This window comes from Lethenteron reissneri, chromosome 20 (genome assembly GCF_015708825.2).
Source record: "Lethenteron reissneri isolate LAM-NWPU_2019-01 chromosome 20, ASM1570882v1, whole genome shotgun sequence".
Taxonomy (NCBI): Eukaryota; Metazoa; Chordata; class Hyperoartia; order Petromyzontiformes; family Petromyzontidae; genus Lethenteron; species Lethenteron reissneri.
In genome coordinates, this window is record NC_083798.1 from 16,165,714 (window position 1) to 16,193,157 (window position 27,444).

General features: G+C 44.3%; 2 protein-coding genes across 2 annotated transcripts in view; both read right to left on the reverse strand.

Annotated features, from left to right (window-relative positions):
• Nucleotides 1–2,354: 2,354 nt before the first annotated feature.
• On the reverse strand, nt 2,355–8,433 carry NIFK (nucleolar protein interacting with the FHA domain of MKI67). The gene is made up of 7 exons (XM_061555150.1): nt 8,272–8,433; nt 7,534–7,662; nt 6,400–6,508; nt 5,265–5,476; nt 4,562–4,594; nt 3,947–4,072; nt 2,355–3,634 (listed from the first exon to the last, which is right to left on the reverse strand). The coding sequence occupies exons 1-7, from the start codon at nt 8,371–8,373 to the stop codon at nt 3,386–3,388; spliced, it is 960 nt and encodes a 319-aa protein (XP_061411134.1). The 5' UTR covers nt 8,374–8,433; the 3' UTR covers nt 2,355–3,385.
• Nucleotides 8,434–9,555: 1,122 nt separating this feature from the next.
• The window catches only part of LOC133344878 (F-box/LRR-repeat protein 20-like), a 40,019-nt gene continuing 22,130 nt past the window's right edge, over nt 9,556–27,444 (reverse strand). The window contains exons 6-15 of the mRNA XM_061555165.1: nt 27,317–27,385; nt 25,112–25,207; nt 24,286–24,412; nt 22,065–22,139; nt 16,605–16,735; nt 16,181–16,241; nt 15,164–15,208; nt 14,618–14,674; nt 13,581–13,793; nt 9,556–12,809 (exon numbers count right to left, since the gene is read on the reverse strand). Of these exons, the coding sequence (XP_061411149.1) occupies nt 12,702–12,809; nt 13,581–13,793; nt 14,618–14,674; nt 15,164–15,208; nt 16,181–16,241; nt 16,605–16,735; nt 22,065–22,139; nt 24,286–24,412; nt 25,112–25,207; nt 27,317–27,385 (982 nt within the window). The 3' untranslated portion in view covers nt 9,556–12,701. The remainder of the gene's footprint in view (nt 12,810–13,580; nt 13,794–14,617; nt 14,675–15,163; nt 15,209–16,180; nt 16,242–16,604; nt 16,736–22,064; nt 22,140–24,285; nt 24,413–25,111; nt 25,208–27,316; nt 27,386–27,444) is intronic.

The window sequence follows — 27,444 nt, forward strand, 5'->3', positions numbered from 1 at the left end:
TTTTCAATTGCCAGACTTTTTTCCTAAAGAGATATTCGACTTGATACAATGACCCACTTGCACATATTCCGATGCGTGACTGCAGGCTATTTTAAGACTGCAGCGCATCAAATGGCTGGGTGGCACAGCGCTGCTTAGAGCCTGGGTTCAATGCAGGCATGATCCACCTGTAACTAAACAGGGATTTCAAGTGTTCAGTCAATAATCGCGTGTAAAAAAAAAACCCTATCACATTGCATTAATTCCAGCTCGGATAATTTAAAACATCATCATCGGTTTGAATGAACATTCCTCTGTGCCAGAGCGGTTAGTGAAGTGCTGCCCCCTACTGTGTCAGAGGTCACTTGAAGGGATCTTCGAGGTAGCAGCTGATATCCAGTTCTGTGGACCATTCCGTAACATCAAAGGTTGCCCTCTCTAATGGGATGGAAAATATTGAATGAACACTGCAGCACATCAACCACATGTTTTTGGTGTGGCCAGTAGTCACCTGTGTAACCAGCGGTGTAACATCCCTACGCGGAGATGGCCAAGGCTCCGCAAACATCACAACTGACAAGCGAATAAAAAGTGAAAGGACCTTTGGCGAAGTGGGGTTTAGGTGTAGGATTAATGGGAAGGATATTAACGTACGATTTAAAGCTTTCGTGACTGCAGGGATTCATCTTCTTGGTTCTTTCGGTAAAGTCACGTAGAATAAAAATAATAAAATAATAAAAATAAAACATAATAAAATAATTCTCACCTGGTGCCAGGATGTTGTGTGGAGTTTGTCTGGTGCCAGGATGTAGAGTGGAGTTTGTCTGGTGCCAGGATGTAGAGTGGAGTTTGTCTGGTGCCAGGATGTAGAGTGGAGTTTGTCTGGTGCCAGGATGTAGAGTGGAGTTTGTCTGGTGCCAGGATGTATAGTGGAGTTTGTCTGGTGCCAGGATGTATAGTGGAGTTTGTCTGGTGCCCTGATGTAGAGTGGAGTTTGTCTGGTGCCAGGATGTAGAGTGGAGTTTGTCTGGTGCCAGGATGTAGAGTGGAGTTTGTCTGGTGACAGGATGTAGAGTGGAGTTTGTCTGGTGCCAGGATGTAGAGTGGAGTTTGCCTGGTGCCAGGATGTAGAGTGGAGTTTGTCTGGTGCCAGGATGTAGAGTGGAGTTTGTCTGGCACCTGGCACCAGACAAACTCCACTCTACATCCTGGCACCAGACAAACTCCACTCTACATCCTGGCACCAGACAAACTCCACTCATTAATGTTGTATTTTAATTATTTTTATTCTACGTGACTTTACCGAAAGAACCATGAAGATATTAACGTAGTAGCTGGTTGGTTAGAGTTAAGGTCAGTGGGAGGGCGAGTACTACTGGCAGGTTGGTCAATTGGTTCATGGTGATTTACGTGGGAAAGGAAGCATTGGTGGATAGCTGGCTCGTTGGCCAAGGTCAGTTATGAGGGCTCCGATTACCGACTGGTTTGCGCGTTACGGTCAGTGAAAGGGACAATTGGTCCCGTGTTTGTTGCTCGTCCATTCCAGCCCCACACTGCTGGCCTCTCCTCCCCTTTGCAATGCATCATCTTTTCGGCGCTTTTTGCAGTGCTGCATTGCACGCAGATGCCTCTTCAGTCAGACCAATTTGATGCTCAGTGTATCCAATTAGGATCGTTTCGTTAGAATACATCCATGCAGAGTTTTGCTTACAGACTTACAGATCAGTGGAGCCATCACTGGAGGCCGCGTTCCCCGTGTGTACTGCACGTGGCAGGAGCAATTAAATAATGACACGCACAAAATAAAAAATGCAATGTTGCACTTATACGAAACCATATCCTAATCATGAAATAACTTTCACCCCTTTGCAAATTCACTGGTGGCTGAAGGCATCCCCGCACGCGAGGCAATTCCACGGAGCTCCTTCTCCACGACGGCCATCCTGTTGGACATGTTTCCTCCTTCAGCTGCCAGTCCACCATTAGTCTTGACCACCGGCCCCCAACCTTTCAAGTAACGTGTTCTGCCAAAGCCCACTTTTGTTAACTCAATAAGTCTTGACACTTGTACAGTCTTGCATCTATCCATTCTTGTCAGCATGTGCGTCTCTAAGCTTCTTTGCACTAAGTTTTTGTTCTGAACTTAATGAATATCAACAGACCAATGTGGCTCTCAGCTTGTTTTCAGGTTGTCTGACTTGTGCCAAACACATGGTAACCCAACACGTCCAGAGGTATAGAGCACAACTGCAAAAAAATCTAGGCAGCAGTAACATGCCGACGTGCCTAAAAAAACTTTTAATCATTGTATGTTATCTATGAAATATTCATCATGAATTCAAAATACCGATAGAAAATAAGCTGCATTGACGTGACATTGTTGAAAGAGATTTAATATGGGACACGTGGGTTGGAAAATGAGCAAAGTTATATATAAAATAAGGAAATGCATTCTATAATTACTGTATCATCATGTGACTCATCCATGACAAGACTCGGTATTACTCAGTGTAATTATTGCCTGGCACATGTCGGTGACACACGACTACACACGAGAGGGAGTGCGGAGTTACAACTATGGAGAGCTCATGGCTCCACCTATCAGCTGAAGGAGGAAATGTCTAAAATGCACTTGAGATGCGCCAATAAAACGTCGTGCTTCAAGCCTGAAATGTAAAGAATCTTTTATTTTTAGCCTTGCTGCATACTTTAGTAAAAAGTAAAAGTATATTTCCGCAAATTCATTTACACTGGGTATGATACATTATACCAGCTTGTATTGATATGCTTAATCTATAACTCAATCACTTTTACACTTGCCAAACTTAGATCTAATTGATACATTGAATGTAGACCACAGTAAGTTATACCAAAAGTAACCGATAGAGTAATTCCGAGTCAGAAAAACATGAAAAACGTATGGTTCATGCCAGGCCACAGAATCTAAGTTACTATTTCAGTCCAAGCTCAACACCTTTCTTTGTTTACTCGGCCTATGAACAATTTTTTTTAATACTACACAATCAAAGTTTTGCTGGCTGGTGCACAGGCAAACAATTTCACGTTGATGACATCACCCACATCCCTGGTAACGCCTCCACCAACCCACCCTCCTCCACCCAGGCTGTGGTATCACATGCAAAATGCACTGCCAGTGCGAATCTCTTCAAAATAAATATGCCCAGTTTCTGTATAGTGTGATGAGATCCCGTTACATATACGTGTCACAGAAGTACAAATTATAATTGTAAGGGGCTTGAAACCTACGAACTACACACCCACACACGTGGGATTTTTGTACACAAAGAGCGGCTGAGAGAAAGCAGAAGAAATTATCTTACATCAAAGATAGATTTTGTTTTTGCAAATAAAACTCTTCCCAAATCACACTTGAGCAGCAAAAGTTTTAATTTACTTTCTTGCCCTTCCCCTTGCGATTCGGAGTCTTCTTTCTTTGCATCGCTTTAGGTTTGAGTGGACTCGGTGACGGCGTTGTGGGTTCCTCTTGGGCTGGAGCGGCTTCCTCAGAGGTGCAAGGAGTCGATACGGCCACTTTTTTGGGAGGAGAGCGGAAGGTGATCTCGTCATCGTCGTGGCCGGCGAGCCAATCCATATCGATCTCGGCAGGATCCACCGTCTTCGATGTTTCCAGAGCCTACACAGACAATATTTCATTAAATGTAATATTTTTAAAAATAGACGTCATATAATAACTAAATAAAACCTCAACAATATTCATCAATAATATGGACGTATCGGACAATCACCCTTCTTCACTCAATTGCTATCAAATTCAGGTTTACCATATTTTAGATTTTTCCTTTTAAGGTGGTATTATTCATGTTATGAGGGTTTTTTTTATTATACTTGTACAAAACTGCCAAACACACCATCAAACAATGTGATATATTAATTTAAAAGTTACAATGTAAATGGACACTAAATAATATATGAATATAAAGATTACTTTTTCAGTTTCCTCGGTCTCCTTGGATTCTTCGATGTTTTCAGTTTCATTCCCAGGTACTTCGGGTATTTCCCCAATGCTTTTCGTACTTGTCTCTCCTTTACTTTTTTTTGCTTTCTTGCCCGCCTTGAAGAACAAAAGCATGTTTAGAAAAATATGAAAAACCACACACATGCAAACAAGTCTGGCTCCAAGTTTCTCGGATGGGGACCCAGAGCAGAACCAGGGGCTGTGGGAGCCACTTTAATAATCTTATTTCATATGGCAGGAAAAGCTTACAATGAGATGCATTTGTTAGCAATGTTACATTCTGAGTGCCACAGAGTGCCAAGACATCACACCACGCATGCCATATGATGTCTTTAGCTTAGCCACTAATTCCTTTTGTGCTGGGTTTTCCCACCACGTTTTTGACAACCCCTTTGATCAACTTATCCAGTTTTCTTTTCGTATGTCCTTAATAGGAAGACAACTTTACCCTAAAATTGTATTAATTGTAATCTCCTTTATCACAGAAAGACAATATCGAATGCGTTTACACATTGAATCTTAGTGAAAAAGAAATGTCTGCATTAATCTAAAAAACTGAAATATTAAATAACGAAATCTACTCACCGCACTTGCGAGAATCTTTTTTGCATCCACTGCCTGAAAACGAGCAAAGGGTTAATGCTTAAAACATAAAATACAGGGCACACAGAATAACTGCTGAACATCGATTGGTAGTTTTGATCCACAAGTGCAAGTTAAAAACTTGGTCGTAAATGTTATTAGCAATATTATTTCATGTAACTTTTTATTCCCGATATTTTACATGAATAAAAAAAGCCTTGACGTGGCATAAAATTGACATTTTAGTTGAACTACACAGCACTAATGCAGTTTATATCGGCCAGCTTTACGACTACAACATTGGGGGGGGGGGGGGGTGTAGTTTAACTATACCATTACATGAACGACGTCATATTAAGATGACAAAAATATTAACCTAAAAATAGTCAACTCCCAATGATCCAGGAAAATGGTAAAAGGGGTGACCCGGATAGAACACCGATAATTAAACACATAAATGAGACAATAGAAATATTTGATGACATTTGAATGACATACATAGAATGTACCGTCTGTTTTTTAAAGAAATTTGTTCACTTTCCAGTCCCGCAGGCACCGAGTCGCTGACCCTCGACGAGCGAAGATTAACCCAGCGAGCTTCAAGATATAGTTCTTACTTTTATGCAAGCACGGTTAAACCGCGACCCAAGTAATCTGACCATAAATACTCTATTTAATTTCATTAAAATGATTGTAAAATACGTACAAATCCAGGGAAGTCATAGTCGATGCCACAGCCGGCGAGCTTCTTGCGTTTTTTCATCTCCTTGCTTAGAAGGCGCTTTGTCATGCGGACAGCCTGCTCCGGTGTACGGTGACGGTTGTTGCGCTTCACGGCTGGGAAGGTTGGCATGTGAAACTTTCGGCTGGCTCCCACAAACAGTTTTTCGTGCACTTTGTCTGGAGGGATGTACTCGCCTGTTCAACATACAGAAACAGGACGCGGGTTGGTGTTTCCTTAAACAATGTCGCGCAACATACGTTAAACTTCTTTCACACCGCAGTAGCAAAATATATATTGGGAATAACGAGCATGCATCTCTGAAGGAGGAATACGGTTCTTACACTGTTTGCGACCGATAAAAACATATTAAAAATGCGTGCCTTATGCAGATGTAAGAATCACATTTCACTCCCGTCAGCGATTTTCGCTGTCGGATTCACTCGGTGATCTGAGCTCAATTCCCGACCATGGATAACACCAGTTGCAAGTGATAGTAGAATCGGTTTCAGGTCCCCCCATTCACCAAACTCCACTTAACCTACTTGGTTAACCTACTTGGTTAAGTATCATCGAACAATGTCCGATCAATGGCAGTATAAATTCTATAATATGGCATTTAGGCCTTCTGTCAACAGGTGTCCCAGGCGTAATCACAACAAATTACTCCATTGTTTGTCCACCATCCAGGTCAGGTCACACCACCTAACTTTTATTTTTATACACGTGTTACTGCTAGTTTCATAAAACAAATCAGGAACTATCATGCAAATGTATTAAGTAACGCTTTCCAACATACGTTTGTTTTTGGTAATGGCAGGCTAGGCTGGACGTTGATGCGTAGCCTCAGGGGAGGCAAATAGTATATTTTTTGCTCTGGTTTGGCTATCAAAGTTCTGACCAACCCTTCAATCAATTTGGTCAGTTTTCAAAAGGTCACGTCCCTCATAGAAACACAAACTTATACTATACATTCACTCATATTAGATCATCTTAATGAGAGTTACAGGGCCTTTCTTGTTACAATCAGACGAAATACAGCACATGCATTAACACTTTCAAACAATAATGGAAAGCGTTATACAACAGTATGAACAGTCATTTGGAGCATCAAACTTACACTTCAGCAGGCGCTCGTAGAAAAGGTAGTTGTTCATAGTGTTTGCAACAATTTTGGCTACTTCTTCATATTCAAACTCCACGTAGCCATAGCCCTTGGGCTGCCCAGTCTAAAAGGAGAAAAAACACATTTCTACATGTAAACAACAAAGCATTGTGACATCCACGCAATTATGATGCGCTCTTGACACACACACATACAGGTTATATATACTGTAAGTGGTGCAATCAACAAAAGCTTAATTCCGTTATATTAAATTCTCTATTCACAAGACTCAACTCAGAACCTGGCTGGAGAGCAAACAGTATCATTGACGCGAGCTACACTGGGACAGTGTTAAGGAGGATAGGACAGTACCAACCTGTACATTGAGCCCAATTTGTACTGCGTTAATTGCGTTATGTATAATCAATATTAAATATATACATGTTCCCTTAAAGCCTTGTCAGACCCTGGAATGAAATTATTTTTCAGTACAGAAAAACTCGGCATTATGGTATTAGAAATTCACGTATTTTCTAGAATCCGTATGAAGTGACCATCTAGACGAGCAACTCGCACGTGCTTGGGATGAAACCATCCATCTCTCATAGCAAACCAGTTATATAGCCGTGTCTCTCTCCACTTTTCTCTTGCCTTATCTGTGCTGTATACATGCTTAAATGCGGCAAATTCCTTGGCAAAAGCCGACTGGCCTATTCTGAAAAGCCAGAAATATCGAATCATAAGCTTTGTATTCCATGGGGGCCCAAAAGTAAATGTTCACACATAAATGTATACCAATCAGGTGGATGAGTGGGGCATTGGCTAGCTGGAATCAAATTTCGATTTAAAGCTTTCGTGACTGCAGGGATTCATCTTCTTGGTTCTTTCGGTAAAGTCACGTAGAATATTATTTTATTATGTTTTATTTTTATTATTTTATTATTTCCATTCTACGTGACTTTACTGAAAGAACCAAGAAGATAGCTGGAATAAATTCCAAGCCACGGCTAAAATGAGTAGCGAGTTAATTCTGAACTGGTTCCGAGTACCTCCTTCAGTATGGCCAATCAACCCCCGTGACCGACATGGCGTCGTGGTGGAGCAGTCGCACTAGTATCGGATTGATGTAAATGCATGAATGACAATTACCCGCTTGCTTCTGGAGAGGCGAATCCGGGTCACTTTGCCGAACTGATTGAAGAACTTCTTTACTTGAATCTCGGCGAACCCGTGCGGCATGTGGCCCAGGTAGACCACGCCGCGCCTGGCTATAGCGCCCTGCGCACCACACATTTCAAAACGCACAGTTCAGCATTTGACACAGCGAGAGATTAATTTCTGCCAGCTATGCCTAGATGGGTGAGACTTGAAACATATTTCAGTATCTTACCGCTTGCGACGGCAGTGAATAAACAGACTATGCCCGTGCATGTTTATGTACGTGCGGGGTAGCGAGATGTTTAACGAGCAAGTTAATATAAACACGTTTTTTTTGGCTGCTTTCAGGGCTACGTCGTCAGCAGAGTGCAGTGCAGATAATTCCGCTGCTGTACAGTATCAATTATTCTCGTCATCACCAACCCGCACAAGACCAGCATTAAGTTTGATCATACCGACGGCGTGGGGAGGCCCTCATCCAGCAGTGGATTGACAAATGGCAGTAAACACGTAACCAAAAAAACCCAGCACGTTTAACCATCCACAAGCAAGGCAGCGAGAGCACGTTCAACCCTTGACAAGCAATACATTTGCAACATTACTCAAAGGAAATACATTGCGAATATACGATTATAATAAAGGCCGTCCCCTAGGATCAAGCCCAGTCGGGCTCCTGGGCCCGAACTTGAAAGGCGCGGTTCGCGAGCGACCGTAGAGGGGAGATCGAACCGTGGTGGGGGGAGTGGGCTTCATCGTCTTCACTCTCCTCGAGACCTTCGGCGCCAGCTTCGCGTCCTGAGCCACGGAAGCCTCCTTCTCATGCGTGGCCATGGCTCTACTGTACAAGAACACTGTACTCCACGTGCTTCCCCGCCGCGGTGCACGCCGGGATTGTTCGGGCCCAGAGTGGGGGAGGGGTGGGGGGCACCCGCGCCCTTCCCTGTGATTGGCTAATGGAGCCGAGGCGGCTCGTGGTTGGCCAATCAATAGGCGCGGCTAATATAGCGATCAGTGATTGGTTCGATTGCTTTGACGAGCCAGGCGTTGCTTAAATCAAGAGGAGTTGTGGAACCGATATAATTAACAAAAGAGAAATTTTGACTTAAAAAAAGATAACAAAGGAGAAATAGACAATCTCATCTTCTCAATTACTCCGCATACAAATAAAAGTCCTTGCACGACCCGTCATGATCGGTTACCGGTCAGTATTAGATGTTTGTGATTGGACCACGCAAGAGGCCGCCCCTCTTGACTGTTGATTGGCTGCTCTGACGGTGGATACCCCCCCCCCCTCTTCGTGAAGCCCCTCCCCTCCTCGACAAAGCCCTGCCTACTCCACCACAAAGCTCCACCCCCACAAAGCCCTGCCCACTCCACCACAAAGCTCCACCCCCACAAAGCCCTGCCCACTCCACCACAAAGCTCCACCCCCACAAAGCCCTGCCTACTCCACCACAAAGCTCCACCCCCACAAAGCCCTGCCCACTCCACCACGAAGCGCCACCCCCACAAAGCCCTGCCCACTCCACCACAAAGCTCCACCCCCACAAAGCCCTGCCCACTCCATGAAGCCCTGCCCACTCCTCCATGAAGCGCCACCCCCACAAAGCCCTGCCCACTCCACCACGAAGCTCCACCCCCACAAAGCCCTGCCCACTCCACCACAAAGCCCTGCCCATTCCTCCACGAAGCCCTGCCCACTCCACCACGAAGCCCTGCCCACTCCACCACAAAGCTCCACCCCCACAAAGCCCTGCACACTCCACCACAAAGCCCTGCCCATTCCTCCACAAAGCCCTGCCCACTCCACCACAAAGCTCCACCCCCACAAAGCCCTGCCCACTCCACCACGAAGCCCTGCCTACTCAACCACGAAGCCCTGCCCACTCCACCACGAAGCTCCTCCCCCTCTCAAGCCAAGCCCCTCCTTCCTGGTTACACAATGCATGGAGCCAAGCTAATTGTTGCGGTTAGTCCAATAAAAATAACCTACAGCATTTCCGAAAGCTTTTTCTTTACTTTCCATTCATTCATGTACAACGCATTATGTACTCACATGTTTGCACTTCCAAAAAAAAGAGAAAATAAAAAATGCAAAGCTATTAACATAAATACAGCTACCAGTGTAATCAAAACTAATTAAATGAGTACATGTATACAGAATTGAAGTACACGTGACGGCAGATGCGTCATGGGGGGGGGGGGGGGGGGGGGCTTGAGCCCAGGCCACACGGAGAGCCAGTGCATTTAACATTTCCCTGCTCACATCATCATCAATCCACCACCAGCACACTTGACGATTACTGGATTACCACATACGAAAGGCATAGGGCCCACAAAGGACACTGGAGACTTCCAAAGCCAGCCAACCACCACGTGTAGTTTTGGAGAACAGCGGCAGGTGGTGCTACTGCACCGGAGTACATGGGCAGGGTCCCAAAATAGAAAAGTTGCACGGGGGGGGGGGGTCTCAAATCAGTCCTTGCACAAAGGTCCATGTCATCACTGTTGGAGATGCTACTTCACCTTTGACATAATCTCGGTCGCTCCGCTTTAAGGGCGATTATAGGTTTGCGTCCAGCTGGGATGATGTCCGTGAAAGGGATGGTGTCAGCCGTGCCTGTAGCAGCTGTAAAAGGCTCTCATCAAGTGGCTTCAGGTAGTGGGGTGGGCGGGAAAAATCGCTTTAAAGAAAGGTCCGCTCGGATAGTAAACCCTTCCGAGTTGTTGACGGTGGTAAATGTTACTGCTCTGCAACATTGTTCACATTTTATAAACGGCGTTTTTTTATGGCTTGCAATGCTTCCCTCCTTTCCGCCCCCCCTAACATAAAGCAACAGACGTAACAACACACCTTCTCATATTATAAATTACTTCGTTTTGGGGAGCGTTTATGAACTATTTAGACGTGACATTCGGCAGTCAATGGCAACAAAGTGGTCGCCCACAGCATGTGTATTAATGCTTGCGTCTTAACCCGTGGCACAAATGCTTCCCCCCACCCCCCATCTTGCATCAATCCAGTTGCCTGTTTAGAGCATTGCCTGGCCAAGGTGAAAATGGGAGATGGAGACAGCTCGGACATATATACAGCTGTTACACACCACAGTCGGTTTATGTTTTGGGGCGTCAGCTGCAGGTTTCATGAGCCAAGCAGTTAATCTACCCACGTTGACTCGTAAAATGGACAAGTATTGTGCATGCCCGTTGTTGGTTTACATTAAAATGTGTCTGGCCATCACATGCAGGACTACGATCACTGCGCGCCTCGACGTGCGAGTGTCCGTCCCCCCGAGTCCGTGCTGCTCTCAACACAAATGTCTCACAATTTCCTTTGCTACCTTTTGATTGTATATATTTTTTTTACATTTGTTTGTAACATTTTATGGATTCCATCGTGAATGCTTGTTGGAAGAGTTTTTTTTTGCTCACAAGATGGGCTCTCAATCTGAGGCCAAATGGTCCACACGGCATCTTAAGTGTTATATAAAAACTATAAAAATGCAAAGTGTACCAACATAAAACAGGATGAATACATGATGCTCGATGGTTCTTTTTGTTTGCTTTGAATTAAGTTCTATCCTGGCTTACATGTTATCATTGATGTTCAAATAATGTATATTTGTACACAGAACACGGTGCGATTGATTCAGAATGAGGTACCAAGACAGTAACACGGTCGTATTGTGCTGAATTTCAACAGGCAGGGGATTGCGAGTGTCACATTATATCAGTCGTGCCACATTATTTCAGCAAGTGGCACTCTGCACACCAACATCAGCTGAATTTCAACTGCACAAAGCATTGGTTTCAACCAAGCTGAAAGTCAAGGGCATTGGAAGCCCTTCCACCACACCGTGCATCAGTAAATTGGCTTACCAAATGCTTTCCAGAATTACACGCCAGTATTGCAGACCACTATTGCATTAGTGACTGCTCTGAAAAGAACATTACGATAACTGCTCTAGACAGAACATTGAATAATCAATACCACCCAATAGCTACTGGGCCAACATAAGTTGTGCCGAATATAACTCGCCCTTTCCTCCCATTATTTCAACACTAAATTTCAAGTTTATTTACTTCTCGTTTAAGGCTAACTAAACACATTTTATGTTTAGAAAAAAATGCAAGAGAAAATATTTTCTACATTAAATAAAATAATTGTCCCGTATATATTTGTTTCTAGTCCAAGTATAATGATGGTTTCTTGAAGCCTTAGCAGCATCTGATAACCAAGTTCGAAGTAAAAAAACACACACATTTTACACACACAAACCAACAAACCACTGCTGCTTTTACAATGTTTACAGCTAAAACCACATTATCCATCCAGACTAAACTCTACACCTTAATGTCACTGTGCCTACTGGGACATGCGCATTAGCACATGCATTATTGATAATCTGAGCGAGTATGTTTAGGGTTAAAACACACGCGTGCGGCACCGCGTGATTCATTTGGACCAATTGTGTAGCTCGCAGTCATGAGCCACAGCCTTCAAAAATAAAACTGTATTTCTCAATCGGCATAATTACAGTTACACATTTCACAGCAGCTGTTAATGACCGTGATTTTCGAAGATGTCGGCAGACAGCTGTGAGTGTGTGTGAGGTGCTTTTTGTGCGGGTGAAGTTGCTTAAAGGTAAGGGAATCTGTTGTGCTACTCGCAGTAGCATCAATTATTTCAGGGTGGCAAAGAAAGGCTTCCTTCACATTCCCTCTCCTCCTGCTTCTGTAATGGTGGTCACTTCAGCCAGCCATGATGACAGTCAGTCGACAGTGTGCTACACCAATGACACATCGTTCTCAAATACTTAGACCATCACAGCACGGCCAATGTCAAAGACCGCTCCTTGCGTGCACACAGGGCTCCTCTGTGACAAACCACGTTCGATGACAAACGAGAGCGCACTTTCCCAAGTCGGGGTCCCCCTCCTATCTTCGCAAAGCATCCGGCAATGAAGCGTTGGTGGCAAGAGTAGTTGTGCAGAATGATGCATAGTTCCAGATAACGACCACTGTCCTTTTTCAGTTCTTAATTTTGTCCCAAAATAAGTTAAGCCGGTCGTGGAGAGCGCGCGGTGGTGGTGGTGGGGGGGGGCAAGGTGTCGATAGTATGAGCGCCGTCAACAACGCCGACCGCAGAACGGCGGCGATCAGAGGATGACGCAGCAGCGGCACAGGCGGGAGCGAGGGCCGGGCACCACCTGCGGGGGGGTGCTGGGTGCAAAGTACGCGTGCACCTTGATGTTGGGCAGATGAGCCTGCAAAAAGGGAGACAGCGTGGGGGTCCACGGTGAGTAAAAAAAGAGTGAAATGTGACGCGACAGCTGCACGAACGCGTCTCCACGTCAACTGCGAATGACTGTGACAGACTGGACACTCGCACTCTGACGGCATGTCAGTTCAGTAATTACTTCAACAGTGCACGTAAGCAGGCTCAGAGCTAGGGATATGCACATAGGCTGTGATTTGCTTCAGGGTTGACATTAGATATAGGAATTGTGAACAGTGGTTATGATAAAGATGGCATCTGTGCAGACTTCACACTTATAAATAAATAAAAAATCACTGCCAGTCTATAATGTAGACGTATTCTTGGTTCTTTCAGTAATAAAAACATAAAAAATAAAAAAACACGACGTAACCATTGCGTGTCTACATTACAGAATGCCAATATGCTCACCAAGCTTAAAAACCAGGCTACAGTCTACATTATAGACTGCCAGTACACTCACTCCGATTAAGAACCAGGCTACAGTCTACATGAATGTTTTTTTTGTTTTTGATAAATATTATTTTTATCATTCTTATTCCCTTTACTCGTATTATTATGTTTAAATCTATGTGACTTTACCGAAAGAACCAAAGAATATGAATAGAGCTAAGATAATTTATAATCCTTTGTTCATCCACTGCTGAATGTAGGCCTCCTTCCACCGAGTCCCTTGGCGCTGGGCACTCTGGGACGTACTGCATGGGTGGCGCGGTATGAGCATGAAATGACGGTGGTCACGGTGAAGGTGGCAACGCACCCGCAGGCGTTTGATTCCGGCGCGTGTGATCTGCTGGCAGTCGTAGAGCTCCACGCGCTGCAAACTCTGGCACCCCTTGAGGTGCTCGAGGGAGGCGTCCGTCACCAGCGGGCAGTTGTCCAGCTCCAGCACGGTGAGCCGCTCGTGCGAGCACGCGCCGTTCGTGAGGTGCCGGATGCCGTCATCCGTGATCAGCTCGCAGTGCGACAGGCTCTGCGCGGTAGGCGTGTAACCAATCGGGGATCGATTTGTCACCGAATATTTTCCTCGGTCACTGGTAGATTGGAGTGGCCGGAACATGACGAGTAGTCACATCCATAGCGAAGAATATGGATGCGGTGTGTTGAGTGTGGAAACATATTTTCGGATCGCTGACCTGGACAGATCTGGCTGAGATGAAGCCCTCTGTGTTACAGGGTAATTATTTGTAGATTTAAATCAATTATTATGCTCACAATATATATGTCGCCATACAGCCCTTTTGTCAATCGACTGCTGGATGAGAATCTCTTCAGGTTATTTGATCATATTTCACCATGCTAGTCAATGTGCGTTGCAGAACACAGAGAGAATAGACGTACAGTACAGCCATGCATTGGCTGAACCACCCTCTGCTGACTACGCAGCCTTGAATCAGCCTACGCATGTCTTATACAAGGTGGTCAACCATGCAATCAGTCTCCAGCCTGCTAAGCTTCCAAGATCTACCAAAGTAAGGAACATTCCAGGTGATTTGGGCGAAAACAATGCGCATGAATTGTGCGTGAATCGGTTATATTCCACTAGAGTGCGTTATACGTAAAGGCTTCACACGACCTCATGCAGCCACTGGAGGTGCTACATTCACCAATTCACCGACCCACAAAGGTGGCGATTCGTTACACACCTACTCTGCGGAGTGTGGTGCGAAGGAGACGAATGGGAGTGAAATAATATAAAAGAACCTTCACGTGCAGAGGGTGCAGATATATATTTGTCTCAATAACAAAGCCAGAATATATGGTCAAGACGTATGCAATTGGAAATGTTTTGCTCACCAGCACGGTAAGGCGAGGACAATTTATGGAGAGCTGCATCAGGGTGGCATCTGTTATCTGAACAACAAAAAAATAATCAAGGTACAGACCTGAGATTGAAAACAATGAGGTTAGAATGTTTTTGGTGCGATTCTACCTGTGCACAAATTGAATACATTTGGTAATTTAGCCATTTTAATAGCGAAAGGCTAAGGGCGAAGGTGCTGTTTCTCAGACATATATAGTCGGCTAGTACAAGGCGATGTTGGTATGTGGTTTTTAACCCAATTAAAGTGATTGTTGGTGTTTCAGAAACCAAAATTACAACAGCGATTAACGTTCACCAACCAAGCTGAAGAATGCATTTGGTACTTCCTGAAACAAAAATCAACCAGAAGGTGCATTTAGCACCGACTCTGGAAGGACATCAGTGGCTCAGTGCATTACTCCAATGTTCAAGGTGAAACATGTATCAAAGTAAACACACGTTTAAACTGTATGCTAATGTGCTTATCAATTTAGTTATTGCTGTTTAAAGAGGCATGCGAGTTCTCTTATAAAACATACCAGGATACACTCTTCCAAGTCCATCTTCTCCAGCTCGTGGCAGTTCTGAAGCGAGATGAAACAAGTCACGTGGTTTACCATCATCCAAGTTGGAACAATCAATCCATCGTGTGACGGAGTAACCTGTGATAGAAATGTATAATGTGCTATTGTGGAGAGACGTTATGAGCAATAAATCAACCTCTGTTCTTGTATCTTTACAGAGGTATGTTTCAGTCTACGTGCCTATTGTTCCTCTACCCTTGTTAAGCAGAAGCATCTAAACACATTCAAACACTCTCCTGTAAATGATATACTCATCAGGCAAAAGAGTGGGCGCAGGCTATAAACAAAAATGTAATAACAATTACACAGGTTCTCCGATCTTCCCTTGCACATCATGTAAACTAAAGTGAAAACTAAACTATTTTTATTTTTCCAGGTAAGGCCCACTGAGCTACACTTCTCTTTTTCAGAAGCGACCTGGTCACAGATGATAATCAGGTGGAAATTTATATCAGCCAAATACTCTAAAAGAATGTTCCTAAATGGAGTGAAAATTTGACGGAGAGAAAAATCCACGCGCCCACGAGGGGGAACAGACAACCTCGAAAATTTACAGGTGTCAGGGTCGGGATGAAACCCATTACTTCCTGTACATCGGGCAAGGTAGTTAATATCACGCCATGGTGGCACCTATAAATCATCATCATATTGTGATGATATATACATGCTGGCAGACTTGTTTTAGATCACCCAATCAATAGTCAAACACGAGGACTATACTTTGTACAGCAGCAAGACAAACTAGGCTGTGTGCATTGTACATGTAGTTTGGAAATTCCATGCGACATTCAAGACTTGATGGGAGGACTGATCCATTGGTCACGATCGCACGTTATGCCATCTATAAAGAACCTTTTGCGAGCACTATTACCAGCAGGATTTGTTGAAGCAAGCAAACAGTGGACTGGTTTTGACATACAGAGACTCATGAACAGTCAGCCATGCTGGTTTAGAACAATGGCACTGTCTTACCCGAGCCAGGACCTGGAAACCAGCGTCTGACAACTGGGAACAGCTGGACACCTCCAAGATCCTGAAACACAGAGCCAAATCACTCAGCCAGGCAACGTGTGGATAAAACCAGACCGTTTGACAAGCAATGGACAAGCAGCCGAGATTCTGTGCCTGTACCACAAGCAAAAGGGATGTTGGGTCGACTTTGATTTGATTGGTAACACACGTGCTCTTCACGTGGCTTTTTACGTTAATTGTTCATTGATAGGACCACCGATTCCGCCGCTCCCTTCCAGAGCGCTCAAGTGCTTCGAGACGGTGTTCTGCAGTCGGTGCCATTTACAGATTTCTGCGAAAGGCGTCATACGCGTAAACAAAGTGAGGACGTGAAAAATAAACTGACTTCGGTATTGGGGGAGGTGGCGGGGGTGGGGGAACGAACCGCAGCTGTGGGCAGTTGTGTCCCAGCGCGTTGAGCACGGCGTCCGTGAGGGCCGTGCAACCCGACAAGGAGAGAGACTGCAGCTTGTGGCAGCCCCGGCACATAGTGATCACGCCCTCGTCCGTGAGACGCTGCACACACACCGCCGTCAAGTTCCGTGACACACCACCACGCATGACTGCATACCACATCACACCGTCATATGCTACCACGACATACCACCACGCGCCAGCATGCACCACCACACACAACCTACCACTACACACCACCATGTATCATACTGCACCAGCATGTACCACTAAAGACACACTACGACATACCACCATGCACCACCATGTACCAACATGTGCCCCGATGCACCATGATGCAATACACAACTTAACATGACGGCCCGCCACTCGCTCACAAGCACGTGAGTGTCAGTGCATGACCCAGCGGTGTAATTTTGCAATGATTTGCTCACAACTGGGTTGGCTCTGACTGCCCGATTATTCCACCACCCACGCATTGTTGTGCAGGTTAATGCAGTGTCAACTGTGAGCCACGTGGTGGCACCAACGCAAGGCAAGATCCACTATCACTGCAGACATCGTAGTCTGTTCGTGATTATTTCGGGGCGACTTTGAAATGAATTGTCAAAATTCTGGGTCACAATTTGATTAAAGAATCGATTCTTTTTTTATGACATTGTGGTAAATGTAGCGACATCTAGTGGTTGGAGAGTTGACACGAACCCGTAATATATTATGTGGACCAAAGGGAAAACATAACTTAAATCTTGACTCAAAGCTTTCGTGACTGCAGGAATTAATGTTTTTTGGGTCTTTCGGTAAAGTCATGTAGACCAATTTTTTTTTACAAAAAACTACGACGTTTCGATCACAACACAAGCAATCGTCATCCTCCTGGGCCATAGCTAACACGAGTGACGAGCGAGATATGAACCTAACCCTGATCTTCCACTGATGACGATTGCTTGTGTTGCGATCGAAACGTCGTAGTTTTTTTTATTCTATATGACTTTACCGAAAGACCCAAAAAATATGAAAAACATAACTTGTTACACACGTGATTTTAAACGTGTATTTTGAGCAAGAATCAACGTTATTCCTCTGTAATGCACATCTCCTATTGGGTGTTTTGCATGTAAATTAAGACTGTCTAGCACTGCGTAGGCCTGAAAACATATATTCTCATCTTATCCCTGGATAATATGCATAGTATTATCGATTAATAGCTTAAACTCACAATACATATAAATGCATATACAAGAATCGTTTACCCCAAGTATAATACCAATGGTGGGGTGTGGTGGCGTAGTGGTTAGCAGCGCACTGAGCCATAGCTAACACGAGTGACGAGCGAGATATGAACCTAACCATGACCTTCCACTTAACCAACCCACACTGACCAGTGTGGTGGAGTACGGGGTCGACACGGTGTGGGGAGGCCTTCATACAGATCGACAAATGGTTGCAAATATAGCCCACGTCTCTGGAGCTCCCCTAGGTGGAAGCTCTTCAACCAGCAGTGGTGTGAGAAGGTAATTGCAGGGCTGCACCTTCACCACCACATTTGTGTGTCAACATTGGGCTATGAAAACAGACAAAAAGCCACCACACATAGTGGCTCAGAGTGACTCACAATCGTATTAAAGAACAAACACAGAGGCCTGCAACATTACTGCTAACCGAGGGCCAAATGTAAATCAGTGCCAATTAAAACTCATTAGCCTGCAAACCAATTACCAAACATGTTCTGTTCATGCCACGGTCATTATGGCTTTCACCCGCTCACTGGAGCATTGGTGAAAGTGAGAATTAACATACACATCGTCGAGCCTTGGAGAATAGGGGGGGAAGAGGGTTCGTGCGTGCGTGCGGCGCGAGGCTCCGGAGCAAACCGACTGGCACCAGCTCTGCCATGTCAAGTCAGTTCATTGGGTGTTCATTAACCTGGGAGCATTTGCGTTTATAAATACAGCTGGCCGTTCTGTTGACAAACAAGTCAGGTTCAGCAAAGGACATTCTCTCGTACCCCTGCTGCTGTGACTATGAAAGCAACAATTTCAGAATGTTTTAAGAGAGAAAAATGCTTAAATGTTTTATTTGTACCGTGAATTATTAACACTTTACACTGTGGGTGTGGTACACTGAGAAGTGGTACCCCTTTCACATAAACAGTCGACCCCTTTTAAAAGGTTCTGAGGCAAAAGCCATTGTATAGTTTGTAAGTTGGGTCTGTGTATATACACAGACATCCAAACCAGCACACAATAGCAAATTGTAGTTAGGATAAAAGGGGCCGACATGAACTTCAATGGTAGACTCCCACTGCCATTCACTATTGCCGCGCTCACACAGCCAATGAAAGCGAGCTGGGTCCAGTTCATGGGCCTGGCCTGAATTCCCAAGGCAGCCTTACCAGACCAAGAAAACACTAACTAGGCCAAGTGGCTTAATTTGGGGTCACATGAAAGAAAGACTTCAAGTCAATGGTGTCTTCACTTAGGTCATCGTAAAGGCAGTCTCAAAATGAAAAATGTATTTCAACTTAAATCTTGTTAACAATAAAGTTGCTAACTTTAATATAATTTACAAACTATTAAAAATTTGAATAATTTAACTCGACTGTAAAGGTAAGGGAGATGTATGTTGAACTTCTTTCACACAACGTAGCCAGCCATACCAATCAGAGTTGCAGTGAAAGGCCAAACTAAACACAAAAAGCAGTTCTAAAGAAATTAGTTTTCAATCTAGATGTAAAAGTGCATAGCTCCAGTGGAAAAAAACAGCATTCCAGACGGCCGCAGAAGCGCATCTGAAAGTGCGCGATGTAGTGACCAGTCTTTGTTCGATGGCGAGCCAACAGCCACTTCTGCGAGGATGACCGTAGTTTGCGTGATGGTTTATGTTCCTTGACAAGAGATAGAGGGGGCAGGGGGAATGGAGCAGGAGGGGCTGATTCCAGAGTCCCCACATGGTTCTGGAAATGTTGCTGGGAACGTTCTGGGAACAGCTCAGCATGGCTGGGTCTGAATCCAAATGGTGGTGGAAAAACAGTGTGTGAGCGATGCACAAGCAGACCATGGGTGCTCAGCAATGACATGGGCACTGCCATGGCAGCTCTTGCTCCGATAGTACCGCCCTCCCTCAATGGCACTGCCTACACTAGCGAGTGCTTCGGGTGAAGTAATTGACCAGGGTGGTGATTTAAAAAATTGATATTTATAAAACTCCCACGACGTACATTTTTATCTAAATGAAACGTTATGGGTGTCCAAGCCTCTGTAGAGTTAAAACCTTAGAGAAAGCAAAAGTGCGTTACCTCTGGCTAACCTTGCTATAAACACCGAGCAATTAGGCCAAGCCTTTATGGAAGTGCCAAAAACTATAAAACTAAAAATATTTATTATACCACCGAGCTATATAGATATTTTTCAGAAGCGACCTGGCCACAGATGATAGCTTAACGAAGTAGGTTATCATGTAGAAAGTAAAAGCAGCCAAATACTCTAAAAGCATGTTTCTAAATGTGGAGGGAAAAACCGGTAGACCCGAAGAAAAATATACATGACCACAGGGAGAATATGCAAACTCCAAATATACAGGTGTCAGGGTCAGAATCTAACCACTACCTCTCCTGTATACCAGATGAGGAAGTTAACCTTTTGCCACCGAAGAAAGATATTTACTGCACTGGTGCATCACAGCATACACCAGCTGCATCACGACAAGCACATAGATGGAGAATGATTTTAAAAAGTTGTTTTAGGACCACTGCTAATGTTAGAATTTTTAAGTTGAAATTTATTTTAACCAGGTGAGAACTGCAAGAGACCAGGATAAGTCTCATTTACAAGTGATCTGGGTCACCAAAATGTTCAACAACAACAAAGAGTTTAAAAAGCCACTGAGTGCCAGGATAAACAGTCAAAATGGATACTACCCTTTTTTAAACGACCTACAAAACTGCAATAATTAAGCAGGCACTTGTTAGAGTGCTGTCGGTTTTTTTTATTAGACGAATAAATATGAAGGGTAAAAATATGTAATCTACAAAATAGAACCTGACAGGAACACTGCCTCATCACTTTAGCTTATTACACGGCGGCACGAGAGCCAAGTGTTGTTCTGCAACGAGCCACTCCATGGGCGGCTAATGAGCCCGCTGTGACTTTAGTTCGCACATTCAACCACAGCGGCTCCATCCATCTGCTTGTAGACTTGGGAGGAAAGAAAATGCATTAGCGGCGAAGCTTCTTGGGCGATTAGTTTTTTTTTCCTTCCCAGACTGGGTTACTCTATATCTCGGACAGGTCGTCAGTCTTGCGCATGGCATTTGACAACCCTGATGCATGGAATTTCCAATGGAGTGGTATGCTCGCAGAGTCAGGGCGGCGCAGGCTGAGCAAATCCTTGTAAGGAAAGGATGCTTATGTTTTGTCCCATTCAGCTCCTTGTGTCTAAACTTAATGACTTTAATTGGCTTTCCTACAGCAATGCATTTTTAATTAAAACAAGATTGTGTGATGCATTAATCGGTTAAATGAGCCTCGCATTGGATCACGAGCTGTGATTTTTACACCGTTAATGAGCACACGGGGGTATTGGTGGTGCAATGGTTAGCGCGATGCGCTTTTGTGAACCTGGTGATTTTAGTACCATTCCCGACCACGGCTAACATCAGTGGCAAGTAATATCTGAACTGATCCTTGGCAAGACCTTTCATCAACCAGCACTGACTGGGGTGGTGAAGTATAGTCACACAAGCTGCATGACAGATACGGCATGGGGAGAACTTCATTCAGCAGTGGACTGAAAAAGGGATGCAAATTACATTGAAACACAGTTTGCTTTTCTAAAGTGCTCTTCATGTGGAGCATTTCGGTGCGTTCATCAACAGTAATACAAATTCAAAAAGCTATTGACGAATGAATCCAGCTGAAAAACAAGTTAACTCAAATACGTACAAAATAATTGGCTGAAACGATTTGATTATGCCACTGATATGACTTGGAGTAGAGATGCAGAGGCAGTGAGCATCGCAACTAAAGGGCCTTGGTTTAGTGGTCATTCCTTCGTTGATAAATCCCTTTCCCACTCATGATTTTACACTACTGGCAAAGTGTTGGTAGTTGTGCTGTATATAGCTTCTCTGAAGTGTGTTTTCCGGGTTTTCCGCGTTGTTTGGCACGATGTCCGACGTTTCGGTTGGCATGCTGGGGGAGTTTCAGTTCCCAAAGAGGCTCCCGCAGCATGTGGAAGCAAAACGCGAGACATCATCATGGCCAAACACAGCGAGGTACAAACCGGATACGCATGGGGGAAGACTACTACGCATTCTTAACCATCACCCACGCATGTGGACCCCGAAGCGGAGCACCTAAAATACTGAACCGACATTGACTATTTGCAACAGCTTTCGTAAGAAGGTTTGCATTATTTTAATTCAACTTACGGAGCAATTCTGCAGGTTAAGGGTGATGAGCCCAGGACTGTACTTGCCAACCTGCTTAAGAGCGCCATCATTCACCTTCACACAAACGGGGAACAGAGGGGTTTCATAGGAAACATTTACGGGTTACAACTAAACAAACAGCTCTACAAATATGCATGCTTTGCAGAGGAATTAATTAGTGAATGTGGTCGCATTTTTTTATTCCGTTTAATCAGAAGAAACCTGAGTTTAAATATGTTCTGGATTTGATTTAAAAAAAAATCTTCATGGATCTGTATTTAGAGTGACATTCGAAGATGTTTTCCAAAAATAGGATCGGAAAAAACTAAGGCGTATAGAACTCTAGAAATATTAACCATCTGATAATTGGCAATTGCAGTTGTAATGTTTAATGGGAATTATACTTCAGGAAATATTAGAAGAATGGAATAAAAACGGCTGCAAAGATGGGCTGAAGATAAATACCAGCATTAACAAAAGTCACGTACGACAGGTTAACTAAACAATTGGTGAAATTTGTTTGAAGCAGACCAGAATAAAAATAATGAAATAAAGGTGGATGAGAGTAGGTTGTACTGCTTTTGGAGGATAGAACGTAATGATGAAGAGCAAATGTAAGTGCGCTTAAGGAATAATGTGTTTAGTCAGAGTAACCTACCTGCAATGACAACATAGATCGCATACATGGAGATTGGTGGAGAAAATGGAATAAATGCTGAAAGAAGAGAGGAGTTTAGCATGCTAGGAATACAGCGAGACAGGAAGAGGAACATGTGGACTTCAGAAAATACGAATGTTAAAGACATCATATTGACTGTGAATAAGAACAAGCTGACTTGGGCAGAAATATGTCTAGAAGGGATGATGGCCGGTGGTAAAAATGAACAATGGAGTGGCAGCCAAACGAGAGAAAATGCCTGAGAGGACGTCAACTGCAGAGATGGAAAGTTAAAATCAGTTTACGTACAGGTGCAAGAACGATTGTTATATCGCAAGACCATAAGAGATGGTGACAGCTTAGGGAGGCCTGCATCCAGCAGTGAATAATAGATCATCGCAGATGTCCCTTTATGAATAATAAGCCATAACTCATCTCACAACTATTGCAAAAAGCAATCGGAAATAATAACAGCACACTGTGCTCATGGGAACAGAACAATGCCATGATCACTTCCCATATTACCACACCAGTTAGCGAGCGTGTACAAGTTGTCCGAATGAATGCGGTGCTTTTATTCTCCCCTTGATCTCGCGCCGTTGTTTATTTTAGGCTGATCAATTCCATCGTGCCACTCGCAATGCACCAAGTCATTTGTAATTATCGCCACTTACGCAAGAGGAGCACAAACCAACAAATACACTTGGGGCAAAGGCAACGGCATCGTGCCTACGGTTTAATTACAGTGCACAACACAATGGCAACGTGCTAACGTTTGTTCCAATTTTTTTAATGACAGTGTTAACTCGCTGATTTTTTTCCGCAGAAGGGGTTTATTTTATTAATTTGTTTTAAGATTTCACTGGGTGAATTTCACGCGATGCTGCATCTGATTTTAACATGGCAGTGTTGGAGCTGTGGCCGAGCGTATGCATGCTGGCACCCAATCGCAAGACAACCAACAGAAATAAAAACAAACACATGCGCACACCACGCACAGTGTAGTTTCACATTATTCAATCATACTAACATTACTATAGTGAGCCTGTCAGAACTTAGCCTGATTTACCTCAAAATAAAAAAAATGGAGCTACTGTGATGGAAAGAGGAAGACAAACACAATAAACAAAAAACGTAATGCATTCGTCAATAGCACTGCCTTATACGGAAAAAATATATATCATAGGTAGTGACATTTTGGGCAATGACCCTTCTTCATAGCAGAGATTACGGGTGATTGTTTGCAATCTAACCATATATATTTAACATTTTATGGTAGTATGATCGAATGTGTTTAGGCTTTGATCGTCCTCAAATAATATGTCATCATCCAATGAAATGCAGTATTTTTGGTGAAACCGCCATGAAAATATCCAGAATGTTAATAACAAACTTGCAAAATTAAAAAATCCTTCAATTCCAATTACATCCAAATGGGTTTCTTTCTGCTTGAATAGTTTTTTTTTTCAGAAGCTAAAAACCATCCGAATTAACAAAAACATAAACATTGGTTAAAAACTGAATGACCTAACGAAGGGCAGGAAAATCCTCGGTGGGCCTCACCATGTGGCAGCCCTTGAGTAGCAGGACCTTCATGCCGGGGCACTCCCTCACAAGCGCCGTGATACCATCCTCCGACACGTTGTCGCACCACGACACGTTGAGATGCTCTAGTCCTTTGCAGCCATCGCTACACCAGGAGGGAAGAAAAGAAATAAGAAAACAACATCAGTCAGCAGGCGTGGTCGGGCAGAAATAAAAAAAGATCAGCACAAGCAGCACTGGCATAAAAAAAGCTCTCCTGATGGGGCACACGTTGTTTGTGCACATCTTTTCTGCTTACATTTTATTTTTCGTACGAAATATTCCGAGAACTATCAGCTCTATTGTACAAAATATGCCTCCTGGTAGCTCATTTGCAATTAACCTTTTGTGCGGACACGTAGATGCTGCTATAATCTTCATACAATACCCCTCCAAGCACAGCCACATCTGCCACCATATCCCTCCAGTCTTATTCGTTCCCTCCTTGCCTTGCGACAAGTAGCACTTTTGGAGAGCTCAGACTTTAATTGGATTCATCCCTTGAGCGCTCCGCACCATCACCACCCCCAGCAGCCCATCTCGTATGGCCACAAGCCAGTTATTTTGTCACTGCCAATGCCTATGCAGGCAAAACGGCACGGACATGAAGCCAGACATAATTTAATATAATCTTGTTAGGGAGAAGTATCTGCAAATTTAGTTAATTTGCTCTGAATGTCTTTTCCAATTAATTATTGCAAGCAATTTTAAAAGTTAGAGTTTAGCCTATGACACTTGGACACAAGGAGCTTTGCTCTTTTTTTTGTCGATTACCATAAGAGCTGTGACAGGCATCGTGACTTGCCTGAGCGCTTTGAGCGAGTGGTTGGTGATGGAGGTGCAGGACGTGAGGTCAAGCTGCTTCAGTTTGGAGCAGAACTTGCCCAGGCTGGAGCACGTGCTGTTAGTGTCCGACACATGGCACCATCGCAGGACAGGCACAGCAGGGAAGAGCGGTCAGAGCTGGGGTTACGCGTCCTGGCACCAGACCAGGAATCCTGAAATTGCCCCGAATCTTTATACATGTTCTGAGCCTGAACCCACTTTGAAAACGTTCCCCCGCCATCACCAATCGACACTGACCAGCGTGGTGAAGTATGGAAACATAACCCCCACCCCACAAACCGCAATGTGTTGGGAGATCCTCATGCAGCAGTTGATTGACAAAAGGACTACACATGTACACAAATAAAATTTATTTACGTGAATTTGTGGACTTTTAATTAAGAAAAAAGACAATTGAATAGAAGAGTTCAAATTGAGATACGACAGAGAAACGATTAAGAAATGCCGAATAAGAAGATGAACATATATTGAGGTGGTAAAATTACAAATGAAGAAAAGTTGTTAAACATTACCACTGAAAGGAAATTAACAAAATGACAAACTGTTGGTACACCGTATAAAAATAAAAAGGTCAACTTAAAAAAATATTCTGGAGTGGGGGGAAGCAGAATAAAAATGAGCGGGAAGCAGCATCAAGCTTGGCAGGATGACATTGAGGATTAGTAAAAAAGGTAGCGACCAGAATTTATTGAGAAATGTAGGAATAGAAATGACTGAGCTCATGTTATCACCCTTAAAAGCGGCGATGGCACCATAATGTGATCAACTTCCAAAATGGAGATGAGCTCATAAAAAGTCAGATAATGAAAGCTATATTATTATCAAAATAAGTCTTTTGCATCTGTGAGGAAACCAGAGTACACAGAGAATACTCCCTCGCACAAGGGGTTAAACACTCGAAGATCTGCACTGATGGGTTCACAACCAACTGAACTACCATCTCCTGGACAACTTGCAGCCCAGTGGGTTTGAGAGTTTCACAAACCTACGTGATCCACCAGCGCCCCTTGCTTCGCCACCACGCCAAACTGAGGATAAAGGCAGCCGTCATACTGTGTTGTCGAAGGCCATTTAAAAGCAGCGAAACTGTTGTTGCTTTGGGACTTGCAGGACAAAACCCAGGCAGGTGCAGAGAGGGTGGAGGGACGACGCAATGCTATCCGCTGCATCATGAGCCCATTGCATTTGTAAGTACTCGAAGGCATTATTTTTACAATTCATCGAATCGGTTTGCGGGGACGCGGAACTGTGAGTGCAGTATTTCCACAGCGTTGAAAATTACACAATAGGGTTGCATTGTATTTGACATCAGCATTAACCATGATCAATCAGCTGCTGGATGAAGGCTGTCCCGAATTCTCATGGTCTAGCGATGTGACAGTCCAACCCGTGCTCGCATACTCTGGGTCACCCGAATGCGAGTGGTGCGCTCCCCATGTCAGCGAAGTACATTAGAAAGATCCCCGTATAGCTTTAACAGACTGTTGGAGCAAGTACTGTTAGCGAGTACTTACGGAGGCCGGCACGGCACACGAGAGGGTGGGTGGCCAGCACCACACCCGGCCGCCTTTGCCTCCCCAGTAGCAATATTTAAACATCGCTCCATGTACACATTTGAGACCAAGTCGAACAAGGGGAAACCCAGGACCGGTTCAGATAATCGTCACCGGTGTAAATCATGAGAGCGGGAATCGAACTCGGGCCGCCAGGTTCGTAGCGCAGCGCGCTAACCGCTACGCTACATCTAGCATGGAATGAGCAGTGTGGCGAAGCACGGCCACGTATCCTCCGCCAATGGTAATGGGGGTCACGCAGGTCATTAAAAAAATTATTATTCTTTTGGATGTAGGCATTGTTGCTAATCCATCATTTCATTGCCCATCCCGAGTTGCGCCGAGAAGTCGGTGGGGCTGGGCCTTCTCCTTGAACCGCTGCAAGCCCCTGCAGCGAGGGTGGGGCCCACAATGCCGTTTGCCAGGGAGTTCCAAGGATTCTGACCTGGCAGCGACGACGACGAGCGTTTAGAAGCCCTCGAATTTACAGGTGGAACGGAATAATAGCGAGCAGAATATAAGAGAGGTAAGACAACTCTGCTTGCATTACTTTGTCGTCAATCTGTACCGTGCCCCAATTTTGCATGTGAGCATTTGGCGTGTGTGCGTACTTGTCTGTGATTTTGGTGCAGCCGTTGAGATTCAGAATTTCAATGTTCCTGCAGTTCTGGGCAAAAGTCCTGCAAAGGAAAAAAAAGCAGAATGTGTTGGGGGTGGGGGGGAAATGACTGATTATAAA